The sequence below is a fragment of the Dysidea avara genome, chromosome 6 (assembly GCF_963678975.1).
Source record: "Dysidea avara chromosome 6, odDysAvar1.4, whole genome shotgun sequence".
Taxonomy (NCBI): Eukaryota; Metazoa; Porifera; class Demospongiae; order Dictyoceratida; family Dysideidae; genus Dysidea; species Dysidea avara.
In genome coordinates this window covers 28,737,808-28,751,648 of record NC_089277.1, presented here as the reverse complement: position 1 = coordinate 28,751,648, position 13,841 = coordinate 28,737,808, and the positions used below count along the sequence as shown (strand labels likewise).

Here is a 13,841-nt window from a genome sequence, read left to right as displayed (position 1 = left end):
AATGCCATTACAGATAAAGCGTGCAAATCAATTGGTTTCATCAGTATGGCAAACATTTAAAATACTACATCAGTATAGCTACAAGCCAAAAGGACTCTTCATTAACCTTAACTTTACAGTATTGTTCTCCTTTGTGGAGGCCCAATCTTCAATTGAGTATTAATGATATTATTTTGATATTGGAAACGATTCAGCGACATGCCTAGGGTACTATAAATTCATTTTAAATGATTTTCTATGGATTATAAAGTAAGACTCATTGATCTTAATGTATTACCCTTAATGTATATATTCGAGTTACAAGAAATTCTATTTTTCATAAGATCATTAAAACATCCTACCTCCAGTTTTAACATTTCTAATTATGTCACTGGCACACTCAACAGTTCTAATACAACATCTTCAAACATCAAACTATGTCACAAGATTTCAAGTAACTCAAGATGTGTTAACTCCTATTTTTCAGTATAGACTTACAATATTATGCAATGCTCTGCCAATAATTGATCTTACCCTTTCCTTTGACACCATTAAGCAAATGTTAGAGAACTATTAATAGGATCATTTTAAATTAATTTTAATTCAAATAATAATTGTACTTTCCTTTTTGTGTGCCCTTTTTGTAATTGTACTAAGCTCCCTTACCCTTTTAACTATCATTTATTGTGATTAATTTTAAGCTGTAGTTGGTATTTATAGTATTGTAATTTTCAAGTTGCAGTTAAATAGCTAAGTAGTTTTATAGACTTTTGGCATTGATTGCCATTTGTCCTTTAGATCACTTTTAATCGTATACTGTCTTATCTTCTTTGTACCTCACCATCTTGTGTATCTGTAAAGCAGTGAAAATAAAAATAAAACAATATGCCAGTGGACCTTCAGCATACACTATTTAAGGACAACTGATGTTTATACTGTAAGCTACGTATCTTGTTGTATGTATGCTGTAAAGCAAATAATAAATAAATACTCTGATCTCAGTAGTTAAGTAATTATCAATGCAAAATATTCAAACGCTCCAGTTCAGCTAATATTTGCTGGTTTATTCTACTTCCGATTACGAGCTGATTCAAGAGGAATTCGTAAAAGTCGCATAGCTATAGGCTTTCGCGTGCCTGCAGAGGCTATCTTTCCTGCATAGTTGCCAACGCACTTCCGTGTGGGCTCATAGCGAAATCTCTTTCGTTCTGTTACACCTTATCAGTCAGTAAGTCAATTAAGTCATTAGGTCTAAGTCCCTGAAATTAGGTTAGGTAATCCTAAGGCTGCAGCACATGTTGCTGTAGACCTTCAGTGCTGGTCACTGTAAACTGTAAAGTGCTAATAATAATAATAATAATAATATAAAGGCTTGAGTTGAGGAAACATAATGAGAACAGGAAAATCCGCTTTAATAGTTATATCATGTTATTTCCTGTTAGCTACGCAGCCATTGTAGTTACACGCATGAATATAAAGAAGGCCAGTCGCAAGGAATAGCTATCATAAGGTTGGCTAAGTGTAATGGATCACCAACGGTACAACAAATCAAAGAGGTCGACTTTTATAGTTAAGCAGCTTCCAGAGAAGGCGGGGCAGTGCTTCAACCTCGATCATGCAGCTGGAGGTGACTCAACTACTATGGATCATCAGTGGTATGAAGACGAATCGAGAAAGCCCACCTGGATTAAACATTTTCCAGTGGTGGGGCAAGGCATCATATCCTTCAATATCATTAGGAGCACGGATTTTTCAATAGTGGTGAAGCCCGATGGGAAACCTCCCGCCTGGCAATGGATAACACTCGATATATACAAGGACAAAGTTATTTTCCGCCTTGGACAAAAACATGGTCAACCTCAAGATTTGTGTGAAAAGAAAGGGGAAAAGGCTGGATTTGAGAAAAACGAGAAAATTAGCTATTGGTTAAGCTTTGACCGCGATCGTCTTGTCGTGAAATACGGAAAGGGATATTTTATGGAGGAGACCACCATTTTGGAATATAACTTTTTGAAAGGAGCTGGCAAGGATGCAAGCAAGCAGGCCAAGATACGCGAAAAGATGGCTTATCTATTCAACCCCGTTGACCAAAAAACAATCGAATTTTACGACTGCAAGCCACGAGAAGAACTAGCAAAGTACTATGCTGCTGCACACCTGCTTCTTAGCAAGCCAATGGGTCAAATCGATGAAATCGATTTTGATGAGTCCACTCTCCAAAAGCTGACAACACCAGAAGGCAAAGAATCTTATGATAAGGCCATATCCATCGTTGACCTTGAAAGCAAAGTCAGTTTTAGCCGATACCCTCTAGTAAAGAATTGGTCCCCGCTAGTGTTAGACAGTAGTAAACTGACCTTGTTTGATCTTGACCAAAATCAGTACATTTTCTCAGCTAGTCTTCCACCAGCATGTCAAGAGCTCTATGCAAATGTAGCAGGTAGTCCAGATATTAACCTTGACTGGCCACAGAATACTGGACAACCAAGTCTTTCTGATGCTATTCGATACAGTATCAACACTAAAGGTAAAATTCTCAACAAAAAACTCAAAGAAAAAGCTACAGAGTTTGGAGGTGAACCAAATGAGGAAGAAACCTACTTGCGTGTAACCCTTGGAGTTTATCGTGGGAATTCACCTGGGATACCTTATGTACTGGAAATCTGGCCATACCAGCACTACAGCCCAATCCATGATCATGGAAATGCTTATGCTATCATTAAAGTGATACATGGCAGCCTCAATGTGTACGTCCACAACAAGACATTTAATGAAAAGCCATTAAAGAAACTAACAATTACTAAAGGAGATGTGACCTGGATTTCTCCCAATTGGTATCAGACACATCAGTTGAAGAATGACACCCATGATGATCAGGATTACTGTGCCACAATTCAGTGCTACCAGTATGGCAATGACAATGATCAACATTGGCCATATTTTGATTATGTGTCTGATCAAAGTCAAATTGAAGATTTCCTTCCTGATACTGATTTTAACTTCATACCACTGAGAGAAGAGCTGCTCAAGGAATACTCTGCTCATCTAAAGGAATCGAGGGAAAAATAGACTGCATGTATATGGTTAATGCATAACTGTATAGTTAGCTATTTAAATGCTGTATAAACAATTTGTGCACTTGCATACATATACCTAGTATGTAATATGTATTCTACCAACATATAATTATCAAATGTTTAGACACAAACATTTTAATAAAATTAAATTGCGCTGTATGTTATACCCACACATTGACACCTTCACAGGAACCTAAAAGCAGTGGAAACAATTAATGACATATTAAAAGCAGCTTAAGCAATGCATGGACAGGCAGAACAGAAACTGCATGTGGCTTACAGTACATTGTTAACATAAATTTATTATAACATCATGTTGACTGTTGTGCTATGTAAATAAGATTGCTTGGTACAAGCTTAACAGTGGCTAAAAGTGGGGCTAGTTGTGGCCAAAAAGCTAGTTGTAAATGACTCTTGGCTAGTTGTAAACAGTGATTGGGCTAGTTGTAAAGTTAGTCTAAATAGCAGCCTTCCTATCAGGAAGCATTTGTTCAGTCTATTTTGCACAGCATGATTTGTATCTCAAAATCCATATTGAGATAGCTGTTTTCAAAATGTTTTCTTCCAACTTATAATAATTATTATGTAGCTATATGGTGTTGCATTATTTTACAACAGTCCAGTAATAAATAAAATTGCCTTAAAATTTAAAATAAACAATATAGCTATGCATGTAGTTTATCACACCATCATTCATATAATTTTGTGTCTCTAGTTTTTCCTTGCTTATATCCCTACTTCTGAATCATTTAATTGTTAATAGAGTTTTTGTTAAATAGCTACAGCTATGATATGCACATGTGACTTGTTTTGTACAGGTAATCACACACATTTGAGTGTAATTTGCACGAAAATGCGTGTGATTACCTACTAATCACATAGTGACCACACTATACATCTATCCAGTTCTATGTGGCCATTAACTTCTACCAGGTGATTGCATCATCCTTCTTTGTATCACACATCATTTGTTGTTGCACTTAAAAGGCTTCGCGTGTCAACAATTCTGATTGGCTACTCACAATGTCTACATATGTTGTACTTAAAAGGCTTCTGTATTGTCAGCATATATTTGATAGGTTATATCATAGATAATAGAGTAAAGGGATAGGAAACGCAAGCGATTTCCGGTTTGATTTCCGTTACGCGTGACTTGAAAGGACAAGACAGTTTTGTGCTCAAGCATGAGAATTAGTGTTCTAAGCAGCGTAAATAGTAATCCAACAGACTACAGAAAGTATTTAGACTATGTGAGAGATTTTGGCGAGAGAATTCAGACCGTAGATTTTGTAACAAAGCGTATCGAATTAACCGTGATTGTTACACGCTGTCACACTTTCGCTCATAGTACCTTCATGTCTCGTACATACCGCTTCTTTTATAGCCGGTTCCACTTTCGAATCTTGTGGTAAGCTAGGCGTGTCACCAACACAGTCTTTTACCGTTGCGTTGTACTGCAAGGTGGTTTAAACTTTTGGTTTACAATGGAAGATACTTAGTCGTTTCTTCAAGCAACAGTTCCTGTTTTGCTCCGATATTTCCTCTGGTTCCCTCCGTTAAATGGTAAGGAATAGGTTTATCACAGTTAAAAGGATAGAATATATTTACGAAGAAAATAAAGTAGTTTAAAGTAATTTTTGGGCCGTTTTTTTCACTTTCAATCTCCTTTAATTTTGCGTATAACTTCCTTGAGGGTTGGTACCATCCTATTTCCCTCGATTACTTACTTGAGTTCACTGTAGCGAAGTTTCACAGTCGTTGGTTACAAAATTCTGTCGTTACAACAATTTGTTTCTCTTTGATACAAGCGCAGCAAGCGTAACGAGTATGTTCGTGACGTACTACACGGAATTCCAATAGAAATGTACGTATTTTGTGACGTCACGTTATTGCGTTTCCTATCCCTTTTAAGTACTCTATTATCTATGGTTATACATTATATCACTTTCTTGTTGCACTGAAAAGGCTTCTGTTATTCTGCTATTTTATTGGCTACTTTACAGTGCAATTACAGAAACAAGGCCATGTGATTTGAGATTAATTGCACTCCTACTATTGAGACTAATGTATGGCAAATTAAATCACTATGTGATTAGTACTAGTAATAGCATGGGTAGCAGTAAAATTTGGGATAAATACTACGAGTGTTGTATTGGAAATGGGGATAAATTTCCAACGTATGGTATTAGTGATCTATGCACGTAAACTCCAATTTACCATTTGCACGTTCTATGCATGCACGTAATTTTAAATAAGTAATCTGAGTAGCTTTTTTTCTTTCTTTCTATTTTTCTGTAAGTAAAGCTTTTGTTTTCTGTTTTGTAAGTAGTTAAGTAGTTTAATTGTAATTAATCTTATGGCTGACAACACAGGTTGCTGCCAGACCATCAGCATACACCCTTTTCTTTTTTGTATCTCCTTCCTTATGTCACTTCGCCCTGTATATGCTGTAAAGTCTAATAATAGCTAATAAGAAAAATGTGTGCTGGAAACACAAAGCTCGGGGGAACACATATCACTGTGACAGCGGCAAACACGACGACTCCCACAATCGATTTTTTAAAAGTTCAGTAGTTTTGGGTGTGTCTGTTATTTCTTACAGTGCAAGTTTGCTTCTTAATAATGGCCGAAGCTAAGGGTCGCATTTCACGAGACAAATATGATGTTGACTCCCAGCTAGTTGATGGGTGGGAATGGTCCCATTGGGTACTTGTCATGTCTCCCATACGGACACAAAATTGCTGGAAATCTCGACGAAGCAGAAGCAATAATGAAGGCTACAGAATTGAAAAAGCTGTTCTTAAGGAACGATTTAGGAACTTTCCGGCGGTTTGTGGCATTTATGAATTGAAGATAACAAAGCGGGGCGGGACATCACTCGTCGTATACATGCATGGGATGCACATGTAGACGTAGTGCTGCTAATGGATTTATTGCCAGACTGATGGAATACTGCCGGCATGGATCTCACAAGAAGAAGTACTTAAATGCAGCATTGAAGGAAGGATACCGAGTTTATGTGCGATACAAGCAGTCCTGCAATCCTAGTGAAAACGCAAATGTGTGGAGCAAGAGAAAGGCGGAGAAAGATGAAGATGTTGTTCTGCTGCACATCATGTATCCTTGGAATTTACGATACCCAAATCCTTAGTCTAGCCAATGTAGTGCTATACATGCAGCTACACGACGATTGTTATACCTACAGGCTATCTAGCTATATCTATCACGCGAAATTATACTAGTTGGTGCACATCATGTGTCTGAAAAGAACACTAGTTATGATTAAAATTTTAATGTATTTGCACATACCCTGTATTAAAACATGCGAGTATAATTCGTGTACATTACGGAAAAAGGGTCACGCCCCCTAATTAGACGCAATGTACATGAGCCATTGGGAGTGAAGCCGGTTTTTACAAAATTGCTTAATGTAAACAAAGGGATCTAAAGGTATATAATTTATATATATATATATATATATATATGTATGTACCACTTTCACACTTCAGATCAAAGGAAAGCCAGTGCATATGTAGAAATGGGGATAAATTTCACAAGGCGAAGCCGAGTGAAATTTACCATTTCCAATAGCTACAACAAGAGTGGTATTTATCCCAAATCTCGCTGCTATACCCATGCTATATGGCCATCGCTTGAGAATCGTAGAAGACATTCACGTTTAATTCTGCTATTAAGGCCAATGAAACTTGATTACCAGTTTCTCGCTCAGATTTTTGAAAAATTGATGCGGGCGGGCGGTTATTATTCATTATTTTCTAAAAGCACAACACCCACCCCAAACATGAAGATTTCTGCCAAAAAAGAAACAGGGAGATCTACATTGCATTAAATTGCTAAAGTACGTTACTAATCCATATAAGAATATTCAGCTATCTAAACAAGTGATTTTCCCTAGAGCTGATTGCTCTATTAAAGTAAAAGTGACTGCTCTATTAGATTATTTCGATCAAAATTACCAATAATGAAATTCCATGCGGGTATATAAACAGTATGCGGGCGATGACGCGAAACTGCTAATCAAGTTTCATTGGCCTAAAGTTCGTAAACAAGTTGATACATATTCCTACCCAGTATTTGCCAGTGCCATCCACCTTAACAACTAGCTACCAGGGCTAACCACGATCAAAAGTTTATGCAACAGTATGCTAGAACGAACCGATATCTTTATTCATTTCTGCTAAGGACAATCCCTGACTGAAATAACTTGAGTATTGAGAATTTGTAATCTAGATTTTTTGAAAGATTATTTATCTAGTTATAGCTAGCTAGTTAATCACTTACATGACCTTTTTTTTGTACATTAGCGTTATACCGTTGATGGGTTTTGCTAATCAATAAATAAAACAACGTGGCAATGCTGTTTCTGTAATGGCAACAATACCATCATCCCAGGACTGGGCAGAGCTTGCCTCTCTGCCCACTGTTTAAGTGTTTATTTATATTATCAATATGTCGCAAGATTTCTCAACATCTAATGAAATGAGAGCTTCAAAAACATCAGTGACAGTAATAGTTATGGAGTTTAAGGATTCATGTGTGGCTGGGTAATTGTCATGGTTTGCTGATGAAGATGAATTGTGAAAAACAGAGTGGAAGTATTGATTAAACAAATTGGCCTTGCTGGAGTCAGTGCTAGTGGATGAAGAGTCAAAGTTCATGATAGGAGGATTAGTATTAGACTTAGTGATAGATTTTAGATATTTAAATATTTTGTTGTTGTTAGTTGGGGCAAAACTGTTTATGAGGTGAAATTCATAGTTCTGTTTGGCTGCTTTTATTTTGTCTTGAAGAGAGTTCTCAAGGGAGTCAATGATATGGGAAATGTGATATGTTGGGTGCCGCTTATTTCTACGTCGAAGAGTTCTGAGACGTTTGATGCTGTGCCTTATTTCTGAAACCCATATGGGTTGTCGGTCTGAATGAACTTTATTTACAGGAATGAACAGTTCCATGGCTGTAATTATCTGATATTCAACAATGTGCCATATATACTCAACGTCATCACTTGAATAGCATGATGTAAAGTCAGAGCAACATAGGTAGTCATGTAAACCTTGGTAGTCACCTTTGGAATAACCAAATGTAAAGTAAGTGGTTGGCTTAGAAGACATTGTAGTACTTGTAGACAGTGAAAAGGTAATGTTGAAGTGATCAGATGGTAGTAGTGGAGTTGAATGGACTTGTAAATTGTCATCTAAATTAGTAAGAACCAGGTCTAGTATGTTGCCATGATTATGGGTAGGTATGTCGATGAGCTGACTTAAACCAGTCTGGAAAACCAGATCACAAAACTGATTGGAAGGAAGAGAATGACTTGACAATGAGTCCCAGTCTATGTCTGGAAAGTTAAAATCACCAAGAATGATTAATTGATCAGACGCATTAGATAAATTTGAAAGAAAATCGAACAGGGTTTCATAATAAGTAGCAGTACTGTTGGGGGGTACGTAAACTGTGCAAACGGTGACAGGATTAGGTAGATTCAGTATGACACATACGGCTTCCAAGTTTGCAGGTGAAGTTAATTTCTGGGAGGAGATTTTGTCGTTGACTGCAATGAGGACCCCACCACACGAGATTGACGACCGTGACGAAACAGGGTATAATTGGAGGGTAGAATTTCATTATCAAATATGCTATCGGAAAGCCAAGTTTCTGTTAAGCCAATTATATCAAACCATTTAGAGTAAGCTACAGATTGGAATTTCTGGAGTTCATTTACTATACTTCTGGAATTGGTATAGAAAAAAGAGAGTCATTGAGAGGTAGGTGTGACAACTTCCATTGTAGAATTACTATTAGAAGTGTTTGATGCTTCAGATCTAGATTTAGGTACAAAGGTTGAATCAACTAGTTCACCATGTATTTGGTTTTTAACGTAAATTTTAGTGCCACGAATTTTAATGTGTTTTTTATCAGTTCCTGAACTAATCAGGCTCCAACGTTCCTTTAATAGTAGTTGCTCTCTCAGCTTTTCTTCTTTGCTCATATCCGGTTTGACTTGTGTGCCTTCGGGGATTTTGGATCTATTGTAAAGGATAGTATTTACATCAAAAGCACGAGATAATTTCACAAGTAGAGGTCTTGGCTTTGTTCTAGTTGAATCGAACTTTCCCAGTCGGAAGCAGTCTCTAATAGACTGTTCAGTGATGTCATTATTTGCTTCCTTCAAAATGTGGACACAACAATCGATATCTGACTTAGTGCGGGCACTCCTAGGAGTGCCAGTGGGATTCTCTTTGATACCGTAAACCACGACATTGAATTTGCGATCTATGGGATTGTCAGGCACAGCTACATGTTTGTTGTTTGGTGAAGGAGTAGACTGTGATTTGCTGGTAGAAGATTCTGAAGTGATCAGTTGTGGCTCTGGAATGATATGTTGAGTGATACCAACAATTTCCTTGGGTTGGGGACTTTCAGCTTTCAAGTCTGTGACTTCTTTTTTGAGGCTATCTATGGCGGATGTTAGCTCATGTAGTTGCTGCTCTTGAATGGCTAGGCGACAGTGGGGACAGTAGAATGGATCATCTCCATCTTGGTAGACTTTATAAAGTGTTTGTGAGAGACCGGCACACTGCCTGTGAATCCAGGCGTTGCATCACAGTATATGGCTTCTTGTCCTTCTGCATCTTTTGTGGCATCTATGATAGGGTCCAAACAGATTGGACAGATCGTTGCATCAGAATCACCAGGTGAGTTTGGCGGTGGTCGCTTCCTCTTGGAACGTGGGGTTGTTGACATTTTGCCGCCTCAATCTAAATAAAGAACACCATGAAGAAAAAAAAACGAACCTGAAATCACAGTGACTAGCCTTAGGTGGTACCGTTATTAATAACATGCCACGGTACAACAGCGTCTCAACGTAGTGGCGGAGAACACGAGAGGAAACAGTCCTGAGCAAAAACAGCATAAACGTTTCCCACAATCGATGGTTTATATTATCGTTAACAATGAAAAAATTAATTAATTAATAAATATTCCCAGTTAATACCATACTCGCTGCATATACGCATGCTGTACATTAGCGTTGCTATATGTACGCAATTCAACTAAATACGTGTCAACTCTAATATTGGCGCTACATTGTTAACATAAATTCTAGCCAATGAAATTGTAATTATAACTTTTTCACTGCTGTCAGTGAAATACGGGATAAATTTCACTGCTACTATTGAGACTTTTGTATGGGCAGTGAAACAGGTATGGTATTAATCAGAATAATCAAACATGGCTGTTGTACTAGGGTGACTGCTTTATTTGAGCATCTTAAGCCAACTGGACTATATGTGATAATTAAGGGCATGATCATAGTATGTCTTGTTTTCACCATGCTACCAATAATAAACACTAGTCTCTAAGAGTATAGCTAGAGAGTTGCTCGATCAACTTCTTAGATCGTAGAGATGTGTTGATTACTTGCTTGTTTTTACCTTGCCTAGCTACCACCCTAGCACATGTAATGAACAACTGCTGCAGCATGAAGAGAATGGGAAAGCCAAGGGGATTAAGAACGGTGAGAAAAATGTATGTGCACAGATACAACCAGTGGTGGCACAACAAGAGACACACTTGGCTACAGCCCTAAAGGCGAATCCCTTCAGAGGAGCTTCTCATGCTAAGGGAAATGGAAAACAATAGTAGTTAAATAATACACCCAGCACTTGAGTGTTATTGGTTCAGCTAGTTTGTAAAAGGTCCAATAATGCAGGTACAGCTATATACATTATACCAAGTAATACCTATTAAAACAGCATGCATATATTGGATTCTCAGTTAACTGAATTACGGAAATGACTGCTCTATTAGAGTAGTGAATGTTCTATTAGGGTAGTTAATAATACTGAAAATTTAAAAATGTTCTCATGCTATTTTAAGGTTATTTATACAATTTCAGAGATACAGACTTTTGAGACTTATGGACCACCCCTGGTCCAAAGGGGTTCAGATAACTGAGGTTCCACTGTATTTGGTCATTGTGAAGACATTAGATAATAATAGCAAGAGTTATTAATAGTGGTGATCATCAGTAGTTAGATCTGAATTGTCTAATACAATGTGTATATAGCAGTTTCATATTTCAGAGCAAAACGCACTCTTACAATCCTGTAGAAATACCAAAATCTAATACCACCCCCTCCCCCCACAGATTCCAAATCACCTTACTTTGCCCACCCACAGCTTAATATTCTGGATTAGTATGTACTATCAAGGGATAATTATCACTACTATTAACTAATGGTACTATGATGATCAACTGTTCATCTACACCTTAAAGGTACGGTGTTTATGATGACATCATGTTGTTGAAAGCCACTAGACAGCGAGGCTAAGATCTGAGCACCATCAAAAGTAAGAGATATTTAAACTGCTTTTTGAAATGCCTTTTGATAGTGTTTACACTGTGCATGCATGCACAACATTTATAATTGATTGTTTACATTGCTTTGTCTCTAATCAGATTGCAATGACCACTATGTAATTCCTGCATGTAGGGCAGGTAGCAATGCTACAGAAGTTCATAATAAATATAGAAATAGCCATATACAGGCATGTACAGCAACAAGAAAATAAATGTCAACAATCTCCTAAATTAATTTTTCACTTTTGTATGATGGTCGTCAATGGTTAAATTTGATCTTTTTGACAAACCCAGTGATTTCAGTAGAACCTTGCTATAAAAAAAATTATAACAGAGCACAGATAAACATACATGCATGCACTCATTACGCCATGTGTTAACCATGTGTACACTTTTCACCAACCTTTCCTTATCTGTACAGTAGTAATATGCCACTGGATGAGGGAATCCACAAAGCATTGTCTGAAAACACACCGTGTAAGCTCCCACATGTTCATAGTATAGCCAGTCTCCCACATTGAGTTCAGGCAGTAATACATTCTCATTGACTTTGTCTGTTGAGTCCATGGTTGGTCCCCAGACAGTACTAGCATATAACCCAGCATCTTTTGAATCCTGTGAATGATTGACTTGATTTATTTGTTTAACCTCTGGAATTTGGCCAAGGCCGTTCTTTCATTCCAGAGTATACACATAATTATTTATACACATACAAGTAAAACATTAAACAATATAATAATAATGTGACTGGGCCTGTGAAACAGGGTACGTGGGAACAAACTACACCCTGACACACAACAGTTCATATCTTGGTACTGGAATAGAATATTTACATTCTGTAACATAGCCAATCTATGTTTGATAATGACTGAAAATTGTAAGGTGATGACAGTGGCATAAAAAGTTATGTGCCATGAAATTTGAAAAGTAAACTATTTTTATGTGCCTGCATGCCCTGTTTTCACAGGAGTGGTTACATATATACAGTACAAAGCACAACATAACTACACACACCATAAAATAAATGATTATATAAATTGTTATAGAAGGAGGACAAGTTTTAAAACAATCTGTATACCATATTAATTTTCAACAAATCTGGTGGTTACGTATATCAGTTGCAAGCACAACCAGAAGGGTGTGGCCATAAATTACGAGTTAAAAGTTGCCCCCCCAGCAGATGCCAACCTCTCAACAATTTTAGAAGTGAGACTTCAAACACTACCAGCAATGTGGACTAGACTCAAGTGCAGCTCCAGGATTTTTGTAGTGAAGACCAAAAAAAAAGGAAAAAAAAAAGGTTGTTACATGCTCAAAGTACATAAATAAGCACAGGGCTTACAGTATGATAAAGCAGATCAGACGTGAGAACTAAGGTGAAAGAGTGAGTAATAGAGGATTAGGCGTGAGAGCATGAGATTAATAGCCAAAGAGTGAGATTCACACCTAATGCGTGAGAGTTGGCATGTCTGCCCTTAGCTACACCTCTGGTCACCAGGGGGGTATAGCAGCTAAGAAATGGCAATGGTCAATTAAGGCATATCATATTAAATCAATTGGCATAACTTAATTAATTTACCCATTGATAGCTGAATTCCTGGTGACCAGAGGTGTAGCTAAGGAGGGGCAAGGGGAAGGGGGAATTCGCCCACCCATCACTACGTGCTTTTTATTTTAAAACCTCTGTCACAAGCTTACTAGTATTAACTGACACTTAAATGACTATAAATATGTGTGGTATCGCCAGGGGTTGCTAGTGAATGTGCACACAACATTCAACTCGTTCGTCAATTCACTGAACAAAAATATTAGAAACACACTTCTAAATTTAGCCTAGAATACTGATGTGATGGAGCATTATGACCTAAATAGTGACCCGCTCAAAGTGACCTCGCAGGAATCGCAACTCACGAGTGACAAAGGAGATCAGATGACACTACGAACCTACTGCTTATGAGGTGATAAAGTGTTAAATGTACTAAGTATATTTTCTCGAGTCAATCACACTGAATCGCCCAAACTGGATTTTCATATGGCAATGCAGTGGTATGCCAGTCAAATTTTTTTATTTTGTCAGTCAATCAGGCGGATCAGTAACAAGGTTACAAGTTTTGCTAGCAAGACAAGTGTTGAACAGGAATTTCGTGCAATATGTGGCATTTGAATTTAGTCGGCTGAAGTGAGTAAACACGTCATCCTCTCCGCAGTGTGCTAGGACTGCAGCACAGGCTGTGGCTACTTGTATTTATAACAATATAGTTCTACTGGATTGTGGATGAATTTGTTGGAGTATAGCTGTGGCACATGCAATGATACTCCACGAATATACCTCCATTGATATTAAGTGATAAGCAATTAATACTGAAATAGTTATGTAGCTTTAGTTATGTAAGCTGTAATAA

General features: G+C 37.5%; 3 protein-coding genes across 3 annotated transcripts in view; 2 read left to right on the top strand and 1 right to left on the bottom strand.

The window, feature by feature from the left end:
• The window catches only part of LOC136259383 (uncharacterized), a 130,649-nt gene that overhangs the window by 17,880 nt on the left and 98,928 nt on the right, over positions 1 to 13,841 (top strand). The gene's annotated exons all lie outside the window — the stretch shown is intronic.
• On the top strand, positions 1,457 to 3,218 carry LOC136257681 (uncharacterized). Its single transcript, XM_066050972.1, has one exon. It carries the CDS (start codon positions 1,504 to 1,506, stop codon positions 3,046 to 3,048), a length of 1,545 nt encoding a protein of 514 aa, XP_065907044.1. The 5' UTR covers positions 1,457 to 1,503; the 3' UTR covers positions 3,049 to 3,218.
• Positions 11,596 to 13,841, bottom strand: part of LOC136258116 (ornithine decarboxylase-like) — a 30,088-nt gene continuing 27,842 nt past the window's right edge. Inside the window, exons 10-11 of the mRNA XM_066051416.1 lie at positions 11,843 to 12,054; positions 11,596 to 11,752 (exon numbers count right to left, since the gene is read on the bottom strand). Of these exons, the coding sequence (XP_065907488.1) occupies positions 11,671 to 11,752; positions 11,843 to 12,054 (294 nt within the window). The 3' untranslated portion in view covers positions 11,596 to 11,670. The remainder of the gene's footprint in view (positions 11,753 to 11,842; positions 12,055 to 13,841) is intronic.